Source organism: Planococcus citri, chromosome 5 (genome assembly GCF_950023065.1).
Source record: "Planococcus citri chromosome 5, ihPlaCitr1.1, whole genome shotgun sequence".
Classification (NCBI taxonomy): domain Eukaryota; kingdom Metazoa; phylum Arthropoda; class Insecta; order Hemiptera; family Pseudococcidae; genus Planococcus; species Planococcus citri.
The window spans coordinates 26,706,319-26,722,981 of record NC_088681.1 but is presented as its reverse complement, the minus strand read 5'-3'; the positions used below and the strand labels follow the sequence as shown (position 1 = coordinate 26,722,981).

At 34.6% G+C, this 16,663-nt stretch overlaps 1 protein-coding gene across 8 annotated transcripts in view; it reads left to right on the top strand.

Moving 5' to 3' along the window:
- Positions 1–16,663, top strand: part of how (protein held out wings) — an 89,788-nt gene that overhangs the window by 53,313 nt on the left and 19,812 nt on the right. For all 8 annotated transcript variants that reach the window (XR_010559461.1, XR_010559460.1, XM_065369033.1 and 5 more), the window contains exons 3-4: positions 7,687–7,803; positions 12,653–12,793. Coding sequence is in view for 6 of the 8 variants with exons in the window: in XM_065369033.1 (XP_065225105.1) it covers positions 7,687–7,803; positions 12,653–12,793 (258 nt within the window). In the remaining 2 variants the exon portion in view is untranslated. The remainder of the gene's footprint in view (positions 1–7,686; positions 7,804–12,652; positions 12,794–16,663) is intronic.

The following is a 16,663-nucleotide window of genomic DNA, read 5'->3' as shown; positions in this document are numbered from 1 at the left end:
CGTGTTTTCGCCAAAAACTGCCAAAAATTCCTACTTTCATATCAAAAATTGCTAAAAGGTCTTGCGTCTTGCTTTATTCCAAAAAATTTCGAAATACGAGTAGTCCAATTTTTCTGATATGAATTTAGAAAAAGTATCATTTTTTGTCTGTAATTCCCAAAAATGTGTTTTTTTTTTACATTTTTCTTAATGAAATTTTCTGACATTTTCGTGATTTTTCCCACATTAAAATAGTTTTCTAGCCAGTTGTTACTTTTTTGGTTACCTTTTGATAACTTTGAGTTACTTTTTTTTTTGAAAAAGAAGAAATTGAGTACAAGGCCTGGAAAATTTATATTTTAAAATTTTCAGAACCCAATTTTTTCTTTCATTTATTTTGAAAAATATCACATTTCTTACTCATACACTTTCGCTTTTCAGAATTTATATTGAAAATCGACACGCCTTTCCAATATTTGAGGGGGGGGGGGGTGTTGAAATAAAATTTTTGATGGTCAAGTAAGTCCTTATGTCTCTGAGCGAAATACAATTTTCCTTTCTCGTTTCTCTCAACTCCAAAACTCTGCTTAATTTGATTTTTTTGCCCGTCAAAACACGTTACCAAATTGATCCAAGCATACGATGCTGGTGACTAAGTCAATTCCTCAATGGCCCTACAGTGTGAAATTGTTGCAAAAAAAAAAATGGCGCATATTCGGCGATATTCTCGGGGGACATGCGCGGGTAGGTGGTACAGACACAGAGGTTTAACCGTAACTGAAATTCTCCTCTATACCATCCATCCAAATGGAATCGTGTTGCATATTTCTCCATACTTACACATAGGTCGACTGATAAGTCGCTTTATAACCAAAGATCCGTGATGAGGTTTTAAATACTCATCGCACCGTACTTCTGCATACGTGTGTATAGGTAACGAGTATCCGGCTGTAATTAATTTCGCGTTAATGTACAGCTTAGTATTGAGGATGAGGTGCGGGCAATGATGATGAGACATGAGGCTAAAAAGGTTTTTATATAAGTAACTTTCTGCGGTAAAGTACGACACGATGTCTAATCGACAGCGGTGTGCGGCGGCGGTGTACTCTCTCTGTCAATGCCCAAGGAAGGGTAAAGTGGCAGGAAATGGTTGGTTATTGAAGAAACGCGTGCTATATTGCCACGGTCTTGGTCTTGCTCTTGGTCTTGTAACTGATAAGACGATGCGATTCTGCCACCGCGGCTGACTCGATGGCATGGCAGCACATAGTCATCAAAGCGGAAAACCCGTGGATTGTATGGTTTAAAGAATGGATAAATTCGATCGAACGTGTAACTAGATACTTCCTCGCGCCTTCTGCGGCTGACTGCGGATTCGTTTGTTGTCGACTACATTCTACGAAGTCGCGATGAACGTTTGGGTTTCGCGAAAATAGTGCATCAGTCGACGTGTGGACTGTGGATGTCGTGCCTTTTTCATTTCGTTTCCCAAAAGTCGTCGTCAATTGTTTAATTCGACTTAATTAATAAGAATATGGGCGAAACGTACTTACCTACTTGGAACCCTCGTTAGGTTGATTAAAATATGCGGGTAGGTCTAATCTACGTATTACGATTATCATACTATAATATGCACCCTGTGGAACGACAATGAACGTGTGCCAGAGTTAGATGCTATATGTTAATCGACGTACGTGTAATAAATTTGTATACTTTTACCCCCTGGGCCAACCCTTAAATGGACTTCTCACATCTCGCAAAATATCGAAGTATGTTATTACCCGCAGCAGCCTTAATGTATACGTGCGATTGTGCATATTGTAGTTTTTAGTCGGCGATGGCGCTGCGACGGAGGTTTGTTGGTGTTCTTTCTTTGTCATTTTGATATTCACGTCTGATCCATTACTAATCGTCTGAATAAATCTCTTTGATGTTACTCCTTTTCAACCTTGAAACGAACGCCAACGATGTAATTATTAAATTGATGAAGTTGGCAAGTGTAAACTCACCTTAGTCCACCTACATCCAACGATCTCGAACGACCGGTATGAAACTAGATAGAAAATGAAAAATTCGTATCGAAATTTTTCAACGCCCATACTTCTCCCCAGAGTACATATTGCTTACACGCTGCATAGAGATAGACCACTCGTATAGATCGTGTACTGTACGTATCTCGTATATGTACCACCTTTGCATGCTGTTTATCAAGTAGATGATAAATTTTCCCCGACGAGTTTGACGAACTCAGAAGCTGTAAGAGGTGGTACGAGTATGATGAATTGTCGATCGAAACCGAGAATATGTAACGTGGGATGAATGGATGAAGGTTTTTTTTGCCTCGTTTTGATTTTCTGCGAGAGGGGAAAATCCTTGCTTATATATATGAATGAATTGCATGAATTGGTCGTTTTGCCAGAATGAAGGTTGAGATTTGATGGTTTGAAATTTTTTTTTTCTGGTAAGGAATTACGATGTTGAAGTTGAGAAGATGATGGAATTGAAATTGCTGCAGTGAGTGTGAGATGAGAGTTTCCAGATGATGGCAAGTGGAATGGGGGAAATTAGGGATAATGTTTTGACAAACTCTTTATAAAAATGAATTAACCCTCAGTCGATTCAACTAGAGAGTTTCAACTCAACTATTTTAAAACTCCTTTTTAATACTAACTCTTTTCAATTTTTAAAAATTATTCACCGATGCTTTTTTTCACCTCACACTTTCGAAGCACCATCAAAAAGGGTGATCGAATTCAAAAATAAATTTAAAGTATGGGTCTATCCGGTGGTGTAGGAACTACTTACATTAGCTCATTTATGTTCTAAAAAAATTGAAAGGTCCCTTAAACGACAATTTAGTGTTCCAAAACACACATTTTTTAATTCCTTTTTTTTTTGAAAAGGAAACAGGTTCAAATGTCGCGATGTCGTGAGGTTTTTTCGGTCAGTTTTTTTATAATTTATTTTTGAGTTTGATTTTGAAAATTTGATGCTTCCTTCAAATCTCAAAATGAGATTTCAATTTTAAAATTTTTGCATTTTTGCCCTCCAAGCTACACAAAGTTTCATTTTAGCCAAAATGTAACGTTTTTCTTATTCAGAAGATTTAAAATTTTGTTTTTTTTACCAAAAATTCCAGTTTTTTACAAATTTTTTCTAAATTTCAATTTTTTTCAAAATTGAAAACTCTGTTTAATTTTTTTCCATCTAATTCCAATTTTGTTGGAATCATCAAATGCAGAAATAAGAACATTGAAAAAAAGTCGAAAAGAGATGATCGAAGGGAGTTTGACCCAATTCCTTGAAAAATCCCACCAATTCAACGGTTTTCTGTTCATTTTTAAAAATAATCAAATGAAGGGTCAATTCAGAGTTGACTATGAGCTGGAGTTGAAAAAAAAACTCTTTGCCAACCCTGCTTGTAATGTTGTGAAAGTTGTTGAAACATCTAAAAAGTTTTCAAAAAAGTTTTGAAAAGTTCTGAAAATATCGCGAAATTGATTTCAAAACTTCATAAACAGTTTTATTTTTTTATCTTCCAATTTTTCAAGTATTGAATCAAATATCAACATTTAAAAAATAGTTAGGTCTATACAATTGTTGAAACAGACCTTTTCATAGATTTTTTTGAATTGATTCAATATTTAAAAATAATTTTCAAACTGTATCCAACTTTTTCTTCATTGTTAATAACTTGAAATTAATCCAATATTTGTTTACTGGTATGCATGCAGAACTTTGTGATTTTTTTTTTCATTTTCTGTCCAGCAGTTTTTACATCAGGGAGCTCAAAATTCAATTTTCGCTCCCATAATAATTCTTTTACCCTAAAAAATGAACTTTCAAAGTAGAGAACAAAAAAAGTGAGCCCCGAAATTTTAGAATTTTGTTGTAAAATATTTTTTTGGAAACTCTTGATTTCGATGATTTGAGGATCATGCCCGTAGAGGAAGATGCAACGGAGATGATTTGCCCCGAGTCTGGATTTCCAGCTAAAAGACCTCATGTGGTGCAAGATAATATTAATGATAATGAATAAATAGAAGAAAAATAACTTGTACACAAAACACTGTATTACACATGTGTACAAGTTATTTTTCTTCTATTTATAATGTCAAACGCTGAAAGTAACAACTTCGTTTATTCAATGATAATGAATCATTAGAGCTGGGATTTTTATGCAGAAATATGATAAAAATATGCAATATTTTATGCAATTTTTTCACCCAAAATATTGAAAAAGATTTTTCAAACTAAAAAACAAAATGAACCTAAAAAGATCAAAAAATACATTTTTCTTTTTAAAAAATAGGCAGAATAAATCATTTACAAATTTCATAAATTATTCGAGGAAAAAATTGTCATGATGACATTTTAGCAGTGTTACGATTTTTTGAACAAAAAATTCTTATAAATATTAATTTTTGCAAAATTACTGTAAATATGCAAGAAAAAAAATACGAAGGAATGCTCAAATAATACAAAAATATGCAAGTTTTCCCTCTAAAATAATATGCTAAAATATGCAATTTGGTTTGAAATAATTATGCAAAATGATATTGGGCTCATTCGTCAGGAAATTTCATGATTCGTGGAGATTCGATCAAATGTGCATTATTTCTAGTCCATAGAAAAATATACAAAGCATGAAAATCTCAGCTCTATGAATCATCAACCATACTGTTCGACTTGAAAAAATTCATTGAAGAATTTCAATTTTTTGATGTGAAATGCTAAAATACGTATCATCTAAAATAATCGACCATTCAACAGTTTTTCTGCGAGCTGATTTTCAATCGAAGGGTGAGGAGGGGAAGGGTGGAGGGGGCGGGTCTCAAATGATTTCTTGATGTACGAGTAGTATAAAAGAAGCTAAATTATGCAGATTGCAGAAGATTTGAGCCCTTGTCAGCATTTTAAATTAGCTCAGAAAATCATAATCCGGTTGCATTTTGATTTAAATTCGTGGTCCGGTTTTGGTATGTACGAATGATATACTATCCACATTCGAGCACAAATACGAAATACTTTTGTACCTGAACATACCTATACCTACCTTACCTATTAATACCCAGTGTAAAAATGCACGCACGCGTGTAACTTTTTTTTCAAATGTAAACTCAACCGGTATAAAGTTCACCTCGCATTTTATCACGCCTCTTGCTATCGCGCAATGTATTTGTCGTCTAAAATTTCACGCTCATTTCTGCGCTGCTGTGTTGAGATTTGAAATGTTGAACCTGACCGGTATCATTTTACATATGTAGACATGTACTACTTGTAGTATTCCTTTTTATCCCTCCTCTTCTTCACGGAGATGAAATAATAATTAATACTGATTAAATGGTCTGTCGCGTTAAACATCGAGGCTGCTCTGTTGTGGTACATGCTTTGGGGATCTAGAGTTGGATAGTAGAATCGTCAAAAGTTGATTAAACGATGGAATTGTCTCATTCTTGATATGGTTATCTTGAATTTGATCGAAATTTCGAATAATGAAAAATACATGTTGAAAGCCCCCCCCCTCTCATCAAATTTTCAATATTTTTTTGGAATACTACAAATTTTCCAATTTCAGTAATTTTCAAGTGAAAAAAATATACCTAAATTTGCAGGTTTTGACAGAATCATTTTCATTCATCGTATCCATATTTCACCTTTTCAACCATTATAGAAGCTTTTTCCGGAAATTTGAATTTTTAAAGTGATTTTCGAATCTGATTGGAAAACTTCCCAATTGGCTTCGGTTGCTGGAAATTTGATGTTCGGAGTTTTTGATGTGCTCTTTCTGCATGTATTGAAATTCTCTACAAATTAGAGATTATGAAGTCAGGAGATTCCTTTGCAGGAATTGCCAACTTGTGTCTTTGTGTTCATGAAGATACGACATCAAAAATGTTTGATTTTTTGTGGACAGTTCACTTGTTGATTGCAGCTCAATGCCAATGAAGGTGATCATCTTGAATAGAATTCAAAGTGGTGTATCTTGTTGCGAGTATATTTGCACCTAAGGTATGCGCATCTAGATGAAAAACGACTGCAAAAATGCTACCATCTGGTGGCCGATGTGATGTTGTTGTTGATGCTGCACATGCGCCTGTGGTAGTAGCGCGAAAGAAATGCGAAACCGATTATATTCGCGAACCAGATTGCGTAAGAATGATGATTAAAGAAGGAAAATACAAATACCCGGTTCGACGCGAGTAAATATGTACGCAGAAAAACAGAGTGAGAAAGAGGAAGGCAAAAAAAAAATTACCTAAGATATGTTTGCTCGGCAATGGTTCTTAGGCTGCGGTACATACGCGATGGAAGAAGGGCCGAAGAGCAGGCAGGGTGGTTGTCGTTGTCGTCTGTGGGTTCGCTCTCTGAATCTGGGCTGTACACGGAGAGACATCTGTGACCTTGCCTGGTATACCTTATTTAGACTCGCCTCCGGTACCAATAATGGCAATACATAAGAGAGAAATCATTTAGTTACGGTTGTTGCGCGTCGTTGTCGCGTCGATTATAGCGACGCAGGCTTACGACGACGTTGTTGAGTCGACGTTTGAGCGAATGAGCCAGAAAGAGAGAGAGAGATTCGACGACGACGACGACGATGTGGCGAATCAAAGACAGGTTACTTTATAAGGTCTAGTCCGGTGAAAATTTCGCAACTCGCGTCACCGTTTTAGTGTTCTGGTTTCGTACGTTTGTTATTTTTCTATTTCTTTTGCCATCGTAGTTGTTTTCTTTTTTTACTTCTTCTATAGTCTTACGTTAATCGTGCGCTGCAAATACTTCGATGATTTCACGTTGTTGTGCAGGGCCGAAAATGGATATAGGGTTCGATTTTCGTGCCTTAGCTCGCAATTGCAATCCGCTAGCACGATAATACGTAGTATAAGGTATGACAATGACGATAGTTTTCCATCCTCTAGTCGTCGTCGTTGAGAATTCGCACGCAGAGCTGATTTTCTAATCGCGATAAAACAACGACTCGATGAGACCAGGGTAAAGCGACGTTCGATGGTTGCGAATCGTCTCTGAGAGTCACAGATGTATTGTTTTGGTAAATGTGTCGGCCTTGCGATATGTACTCGTATTCGCAGCCAGCAACAAAACGTGCTCGTAAACGTAGAAGTATATTGTGTATTCCATATTCCGGCTGCGTTGATTATTAATTAACGTCTTCGCCAATACTCATCGTACGTAGAAGCTCGAAGAAGAGCGAAGGCGTTGTTGTCCGCGCTAATGCGTATGACAGCAGCTTCTGACGTGAGAGACTCGCGCAAAACCAGTACGCCATCTTCGGTCGATGTGCCAAAGACGTGTATTGATGATCAATCCATCGACTATGCGAAAATCACGTTCACGATGAGAGGAGTTATCGAAGAAAAATTGTGGTAAATTGAATGATCTCAAACTCCTTTCTCACCCCTCGACCCTCTGACATCTCCTGAACTCAACAACTTGTTTGTACATATCATGAGTTATTGTTGAGGAAATTCGCCCCGAAGCTGAAATGGTAGCTGGCATTTTCATTATCATTACAATGTGTACTGTGTACTTTGTAGCGCTAAATCAATGTATAAGTTACGACAGAATATCAGGCTAAGGGCTATAAAGGGTTTTGTCTTCATTTACCAGTACTTGTATGTGTGTACTTTGAAGACCATTGTCACATACACTGATTACAAACGTTTTTCTTTTGTTTTGTTTCAGTTTAATTTCGTCGGAAGAATACTCGGACCTCGAGGAATGACTGCTAAACAGTTGGAATTAGAAACCGGTTGCAAAATAATGGTTAGAGGAAAAGGCTCAATGAGAGATAAAAAGAAAGTAAGTGGTAGTTGTTGTATTAGTACATCATGTAGATGGTATTTTTTCTCTTTTTCTTCTACGTGTACGAGTAGGCTGTATTTTGGTTTCTACACTCTTGTAATGAGTCAATGAGCTTATATGACGGAATCTCGCCCGAACCGAACAGCTGTGTAATGACGTGAAATGATGTATAAACGATATTTTTATGTGCCTGCTACCTGATACTTCCCTAACTTCCCTACGTCCCTATCTGCCCATATGTTACCTGTTGCGCCAAAGTTTGACTAATTTCACACTTGCAGGTGGTGCCAATAACGTGAGTTGTGTGCAACAAAAAATTTTATCTCTGTACGAGTCTCGTTTTAAAACGTGCTACATTTCATTTTTATTATTTTTTTTCTCACGATAACAGCTACCGAGGAAACGTGATTTTTCACGTTTTTTTTTTTTAATTTTTAGATTTTACAAGGCTCTCTACGCTTCCTTTAAGTTACAGTTAGCATTCCGTATATTTTCCAACTTTGGTTTTCATCATTTTTGTGGCAAAACCTTTTGCTCAACTTTCAGTGCACCTCAAATTTCCTGCCCCTCTCCTCCTCCCTCCCCTTCAGGAATCAATTTTGAAGAGATTTGCTAAAAGCTGAATATTCTGAATTTTTCCATTTCAACTTCCATAATCTCTTACTCAGCCCTCCTCAAAAATTTTTCGGATCCAAACGCACCAATACTATGTACTTGTATTTGGGAAACTGCATTTCAGATGATTTTTGGAGGTACGATTATCAACTGCATTTGAATTGAATCAAGCAAAAAATGAAATGTTCTTCGATAATTTTTGAAAAGTTGCAATAATTAGTGCTGAAAAATCAGGTTTCGCTTGCTGATTTCTGAAAAAAAGAATCAAAATGAAAAATAAACGGGTTTCTGACAAAAAACCTCTCGAGGTGTCAGTCTTTGATTTGAATTTTGGACGAGACCGTGAATTTCGGAAAAAGCAAAGGTCTGAAAGCTCCATAACCAAAATTTCAGCTGCCTAAGTTGATTTTTTGATTGTTTAAGTATACCAGAATGCGATAATCATGAAACTTGGCCATGGCCAAAGACCTCGGAGTCAGAAATCCTTGATACGAAATTCTGTAGCAATTGAAATTTCCCATTACCTCTCAAAGTTGCATACTCGACAATCGAACAAGTTGTAAGACTAGTTGCCTGTATAGACTGTACTGCTGCTGTGTGAAACCAATTGTCATTTTTTCTGCAGAATTTTCGAATTTCTTCAGAAATTACAAAAATTGATTTAGGTGCTAAAAATCAAGTTGATGGATTATTCTCGCATATTTTACGAGTTGATCCACTTTTGTGCCGATTTCCAGGCGAGTATGTTCGAGGTCGAGACCACATTTCTGTCCAGCATATCAAAAATAGAATGTAAACTGCAAAAATATGGTTTCGAATTGGAACTCGCCGATTCTGGAAAAATGATGAGTAATCGTGAAATGGGTCACCAACAAGTACCAATCTCTAACATGCGTACTAAAGTTGATTTGGAAAGATTTTGAGAAGTTTTTTGGAAAACAAGAATTTTTCAAAAAGTCGCTGTAGGCTCCAAAACGACTTGAAACCACCCACAGTCCGACTCCAGCATAATAAAATCAAGGAGCAAAGAAAATTTCTGCTTCCATTTTCATTCGTAAAATTTTGTGAACATTTCAAGTTTTAAAAGTTTGCTGGAGGTTTCAAAATTGCTCAAAACGGTTCGAAATCGTTTTATGGAAAAAGAGTTGAAAGGAGTTGAAAGAGTTCGACCAAACTGGTTGAAAAAGGATCGTGATTCAACGGTATTTTCTACTCATTTTTGAAAATAATCAAGTAAAGACTGAGTTAGAATTGAAAAAAAAATTCTTTGCAGTTTGCCCAACCCTGTAGGTGATAAATGTTCAAAAAAATTCAAACAATTTCTGTTCAAGAGAAATTTTTGAAATTTACACAAATTGCTATAATCTTGTTTCAAACCAACTCCCAAATTCAAATTTCATAATTGCAAGCCATTCTGGGACCTCCAGCGCGCGATTTTCGATTTCTCCAAAATTTCATCTCTTTTATAAATGAAACACTCACCAAAAAAAAAAAAACAAAAAAAACAGCATAAATCGCCGAAAATGGTCAACTCTGGATTTTCAAAAATTCTCCCCAAAAATCAATTTGAGAAGCTGGAATTTTAGTTATAGAAATTTCAGACCATGATGTTCTCTGGACCCATCGAAGTTGCTTTCTGAGCCAAAATACGCCTTATCACATTCATTTCTATCCAAATTGTCTCAAAAACGATTTTTTTTCCAATTTTTTAAAGATTTTGACAATGTTGATGCGTTGATGTGAAATGAAGTAGCAAACGAGGGATGGGGAGCAGGAATATTGGACGAAATTTGAGTTCCAATTTATTTTCGACTTCTTTTTCATTTTCACATTATTCCATAATCTAATCACAAAGAATAAAAAAAATTCGAGCTGAATTTTAATTTTTTTTTAGCTGCCAGAGATGATAACAAAAAATGAGCTATTTTCTGGTTTTTTTTCTTCAAGTTTACCTAAGTAACGAACCGATTCTCTCTTTCTTTACGATTCCTGAAATCGTGAATATCTTATTGATCAACATTCTGAACGATCGAGTCCAAAGCTATTTCGCTCCAGGTCCAATTTCTTTCTCAGCAGTCTTCCAAATACCACACGAGTCATATCCCATAGTTCGACTACACGAATAGTCGTACCTAAGTTATGAGAATTATGTCCAATATGTTTACAAGTTCCTGCTCTTTTCATATTTGAAACACTTTTTTTTTCCAACGTTTTGTTTCCGTCTTGTACTCGTATAAATACAGTACAAACTGAAACTACAAAGTTTACGGAGTCTGATAATAACGAGTTATGTTATTTATTCAAACGATTCAACCGGGCTACTCTTTACCTCTCTACCTCATGTACCTACCGTACCTCGACTCGTTTCCTATATCACACACGTGTTTAATCCTAGAACAGTTTTCGGTATTTTGTTTGATTTATTCGACGTATTTATTCATATGGTAATGCGTAGGTGTCTGCGTGTATTGTAGGGGTTTGGTCGTAGTGGTCATTATCTCGTCTCGAGTCCGAGAGATGTGACTTTAGGTGCGTAGAATATTTTGGTAAGTATTTTTTGGACTGATAAAATACGAAGATTGGTTGTATGGGATGGCTGAGATGGTAGAATTTCTACATTATTATCAATAATACCTATGATAATGTAGTAGGTGTATAAAAATGTCGTATCTTGAAGAGGGGAAATATGTGTAATGATTCAAGATAGGGATGCTGAGACTTGAGGGATGAAGGAGATTGTCTATAAGGATTAGCATCGTAGATCAAAAGCATTCGTTTTAAAAGGGGTGACATTTAAGATGAAGAAAAGGAAGGCGAGAAAATGTCCCATAGAGGATGGAGGCAAAAACATAGCTGAAGATGCGTAGCAGTTGATCTAACTTCTATCCAGAGTAGAAGGAAATGGAATTATTTTTTAAATCCGTTTTTTATATTTTCTGGTATGCTTATGCAGCTTTTTGAAATGGAAGGGAGTGAAAACATGTTGAAATGCATTTTAAAAACTCACAAAAATAAAAAAAATGTTTAGTAAATTTATTTCAAAATTTTACAAAAAAAAAAAATTGGCACCAAAAAAATGATACCTAACGATGAAGTCTGAGATCAGATTTGAATCACAAACAAATCGTTCTCTCATCAGATGATCAATCCCAAGTCTGTACAAAAACCTTCCTCCCTCTCCATTGTTTTCGCTACTGTCATCAGATGGAAGATCAAAGTGACAAGTGAATCATACCTATCTATCAACCATACTTACTCACGTACCTATCAACTCAAAATTGACCGGAAATCTTTCAAAATAGGCAATTTCCATTGTGTAAACCGACAATTCCGCTGGTTTTACAACGTATAAAAAAACACAACAATCGCGTTTATTTTCACAATGATAAAGACAAACCTTGAAAAAGAAATTAGTTTCGTTTCCTCTTCATCATCCACGTTCGATTTATACACACAGATAACCATACCAGACATTATCACAGCCAGTAAGTACGATGTACATTACGACACATCTACCATATTCTATGTAGGAAATCCGTAACATCATCTCTAGTTCAATCGTCCTTTTTTTTCTGAAATCTACGTAATAGGAATTACGCGAATACAGAATGAAAAAAAAAACCTGCTGTTTAGGAAATCGTCAACTTGCCAGCAAGCAAAGCTAGCGCAGCGTCAAAGTTGACGATTCGATAAAACGCGTAATTACCCCTGCGTTCTCGTTTACGAGCGGTTAGCTCAACGAAAGAGAAAAAATTATCATATTTTTGCATCGAGTTGCAAAAAAAAAAAATATAAAATATATCGTTTTATGCGACGACAACGATGGTTTTGCGAAACGTATTTGTATTGCCACTGTAGAATATACGTAAGAAAATGCATACACGTAGATGTCAATTAAGGCGTAAATTTTTCAGTTTTATTATCGAGTATAAGTTACATTAGCGTATTAATTACGTGATTAAGCCCCCTCCCTGCTCCCTTTTGCGCCTTTTTTTTCTGTGCACGTATTGGAAAAATTATCTAATTCATTTCGCATATTATATTAGGTAAATTAATCACGTTTATTGTTAATTTTTACCGCTTCGTATATGAAATGGATGATGAGAACAAGTGAGTATTATGAAACGATATGTTTTTGCAAAGATGTGTAGAAAAAAATTATATTATTTAGGATTAGGTTTTCGAGATGAATATTTATTGTTAATTTTTGTTATTTTTGAATTTTTCGCAGGAAGAACAAAATCGCGGTAAACCAAATTGGGAACATTTGAACGAAGAACTACATGTATTAATTTCGGTAGAAGATACAGAAAATAGAGCTAAGATTAAAATGCAACGTGCCATCGAAGAAGTCAAGAAGTTAATTATACCAGTAAGTAGACAATCGTTGGTAATTTTTGTTTTTATGATGAATTTGTTGATTTTCATGGTGTTTCGATTGGTTTGACATGAAGCAGGTCTTCAATTTGTGAGGAAAAATTGTTAAGTCTTAGGTTTGGAGGTAGATGAACCTGATTATGGGTATTTTTTTCTTGAATAGCATTTTTTGTTGAAATATTGAGCAATGTGTCAGTTTTTCGACGTTTCCACATATGTCCTGTTTCTTTGCATTTTTAATAGCATTTCGAAGTTTTTCATTCATTTTTTTCTGTGTCCTAGAATTTCAAAAAAAAATTTTTGCATGATAAATTTTAAAAAAAATCCAACAAAATTTTTATTTTTGAAGAAAATTGGCATTATTTTTTCGCAGTAGATACTTCGTTACTTTTCATCTTCTTCAAAAATTAAAAAATGATTTTGACGATTTTCGACCTAAAAAAAATAATTATTTCTTGAAAATTTCTCCTTCCCCAATATTCTTTTTTTGAATATCAAAATCTCATCAAAAGCTTCAATTTTAACTCAAATTATCAAAAAAAAATCACTCTTAATTTCTTCTTTTGATTTTGTAGTTACCTGAGCAGAGCTCATCTCTCTCTCCCATCTCATTAAATTATCAAGTCTCAAGATTATTCTGTTCTCATGAATTTTTTTTGTTTAAAATCATTTTCTCAAGATTTTCTAAAAATGGTCATAAAGTGATAAACTAATTACAATCTGCCTTCCCAGTTTCCCATCCAAAAAATTGATTGGATAAATCAAAATTCGAGGCAAATTTTTTTTACTCTTAGCTCCCTCTTTCCCCTTCCCTCCTCTTCATCCGAAATTATATTTAAACTACCATATCCCAGAAACATATCAATGTTGATAATAAATGATTATTCTCTGCTTGAAAATTCCATAGTACGAGAGGTTGGTCTTGGCACAATGCAATGCAATTTGTCAAGTTTGGAAATTAATCGTCCATAGGTTGTGTTGTCTATTGAGATACATTGCTGCATGTCGACATTATCGAGATGCTAATAATTATGCAAATTGCACAGACTCGAGATGACCACCTCGTCGATTGTCAGCATAGCTTTGATGATCTTACGAAATGTGCGAGCACAAAGAGACATAGTAGATACTGGGTAAAGGTAGAAGTAGAGGTACGATACACTGGTTCTGAGTTTTTTTTATGGGTGATGGTTGATGGTATCTCTGCGATATGAGATCATCGTGATGTCGATGGCAATGGGCGTTTTGGTGCGATTTTCCGTTAGCACGATGAATATCGTTTAAATGGAAATTACTACCGGATTTCCCTTATTATTTAGGATTTATTATACCTGCGAGAGTTTAGATGGACTTTTTTTATTTATATCGGGAACTGCCATGCCCGTGCCCAACGAACCGCCGACGACGACCATCTACGGGTACGAGTATAATATCTTGTGATATAATGATCGAAAATTGGTCTTAAAAATATGATTGTTTTTTATTATTCTTCTCCCTCTGCCTTTCTGCCTCCTCTTTCTCTAATCGGTATGTGGTTATTACACGAGGCTATGTACCTCTTTGTCTTAACTTTGTCCATATCCATAATCTGTCGTGTCTCGTTGATTTTTATGCACGGTTGTTTGATCGCTTAAAAACCTGGAAAATGACACGTAGTGTTTGGTTTTATTTTACTGGTTACGCAGTACCTATAGTTGATATGGTTATTTACATTCTTGGTCGATGAATTTTTTTTACTGGCGTTAAATGCCGCTTGTTTGCGTTACTTTTAATCGGTTTGTAATGTGTATCTACATTCTACAGTCTAAATTTTGCAGCTGCCGCTAGAATTCGAATTGTTTGCGAAACTGCAGCTCTGTAAAGGGTTCTGGAGGCTGAGAGGTGGGGGAAGGGGGGGCGGTGTAATAACGAAAGATCGATTTTATGAACAATTTGGATACCAGGGATACAACTTTATGGAGTAAAAAATTCTTACCTGGAGAGTGATTAGTTTGTGGATAAAATTTCTGGATATTTTGATCAAAAATTCGAAAGCTCAACTTTATTGGACGATTTTTTTGTGACTTTTTGAACGGTCACTCTACTATAAAAACTAAAAAAAAACTTCAAGATTCGGAAATATTTTTATGGGTGATTGAGGAAAAGTTGCGGGAAATTAAATAATTTTTTCAGAAAGAACTCTAAGAATCTCTTCTTTTCTTCCTCCCTTTATTCAATCATTTCAAGAATAGAACGTGAAAAATTATTATTTTTTTTTAGAATCTCGTTTGGCAAAATATTTAATGGTTTCTTTTTTTTTCTTTTTTTTTTTTTTATATTTTTTGACCACTGAATGATTGATTCCTTTTCAACCATGGAATCCAGCCATTTTCCTAGGAGAAGATTATTTATTACTTACCTATTTACATGAACAGGGTTTTCCAAAAATTCTCGTTTTCCTTTTCCATGAAGGAGGGAAGATTTTCTAATTTAACTTCTCATCAGCTGTAAAAGTATTTTGACAAAGAATCATTTATATTTTTTCATGTAATAAAAATGCTTCGATTTTTTTGAAATAATTTTCAAAACTTTTTGAATTTTACATCAGTATTTCAGTTTTTCCCATTTTTATGGGATTACAGTACATCGTACATATTTTGATACATATTTTTGACCACTGAGCAGTGAGCAATTAAATAGCTTATTCAGTTAGAACCTAATCTATAGATTTTTCCAGGAAGAAATAATTATTTATTTATCAGCATAGTTCTTGCGTAAAATGTTTTTTTCCCAAGAATTTTTTATTTCTCAAAAGTTGGAGGGGGAGGGGGGTTTTAACTGTTGAAGTATTTTCACCAAAAATCATTTCGCTATTTTAATAGGGTTTTTTTTTACGTCCCCCCCCCCCCAATTTTTATCATTTTTGTCATATAAAAATGCTTCAGTTGATTTTTTGAAAATAAATACCTACTTGAAAACTTTTTAAATTTTTTATCAATTGTGCCGGAGTTTTCTTATTTTTATGACATTTTATTGAAATTTTTTCTTTTTTGAATTTGAGAGAACAGTTTCAATTTTTTCAATATTAATTTATTATTATTTACTCGACGATGTTTCTTTTCATTTTCAAAAAAATTTTTTCGAAGGTTTCAAGATTTTTGGGGTATTTTTTCAATTTTTTTGTTGCATTTTTTTCATGTCATGAAAATAATAATTTTTTGAAGTCAGATTCTAATAATTACAACTTTTTGAGTTGTTTTCAATTTTATGGCGTGTTTTGAAATGTTTTTTGTAATTTTTTCGTAATTTAAAGATATCCTTGTAACTTTTATACTTACTTTTTCATTTCACTTTTTTTCTGTGTTTTTCTCAATTTTGATTTTTTGGAGTCAGTTTCTGATGATTTCAGCTTTTTTAGTTTTTTCCAATTTTATGGTGTTTTGAAATTTTTTGACTTCTATGATTTTTTAGTCTATAAAAACGAAGGTTCCTGGAATGGGAAAAAATAATAAAACAGACTGCGAGAATTTGATTCAGAAAAGAAAAAAAAGATAAAACAAAATCCCAATTTTCATCGCTGCATAATTTTTTTTTCACGTTTTGATCCATCTGGTTATAGTACTTCGAATCTCAATTATTTTACAATTTTCTAAGAAATTCAAAACTTGAATTTATTCAGTTGAAAAAGTTTTTTGCAAAAGTGCCCGAAATCTGGTCAAACAAGCTGACATAACGTACAGTATGCCACACATCGCGGGTGTCTTCCGGTTGAACGAACGCAGAAATTGGGTTATTTGGCTAATTTGGTATTCATCGCAGTATCGGTCCCAATTAGTGGTATCATATGAATGATTGTCCGATGATGATCATTTTTTTTTGCCATTTG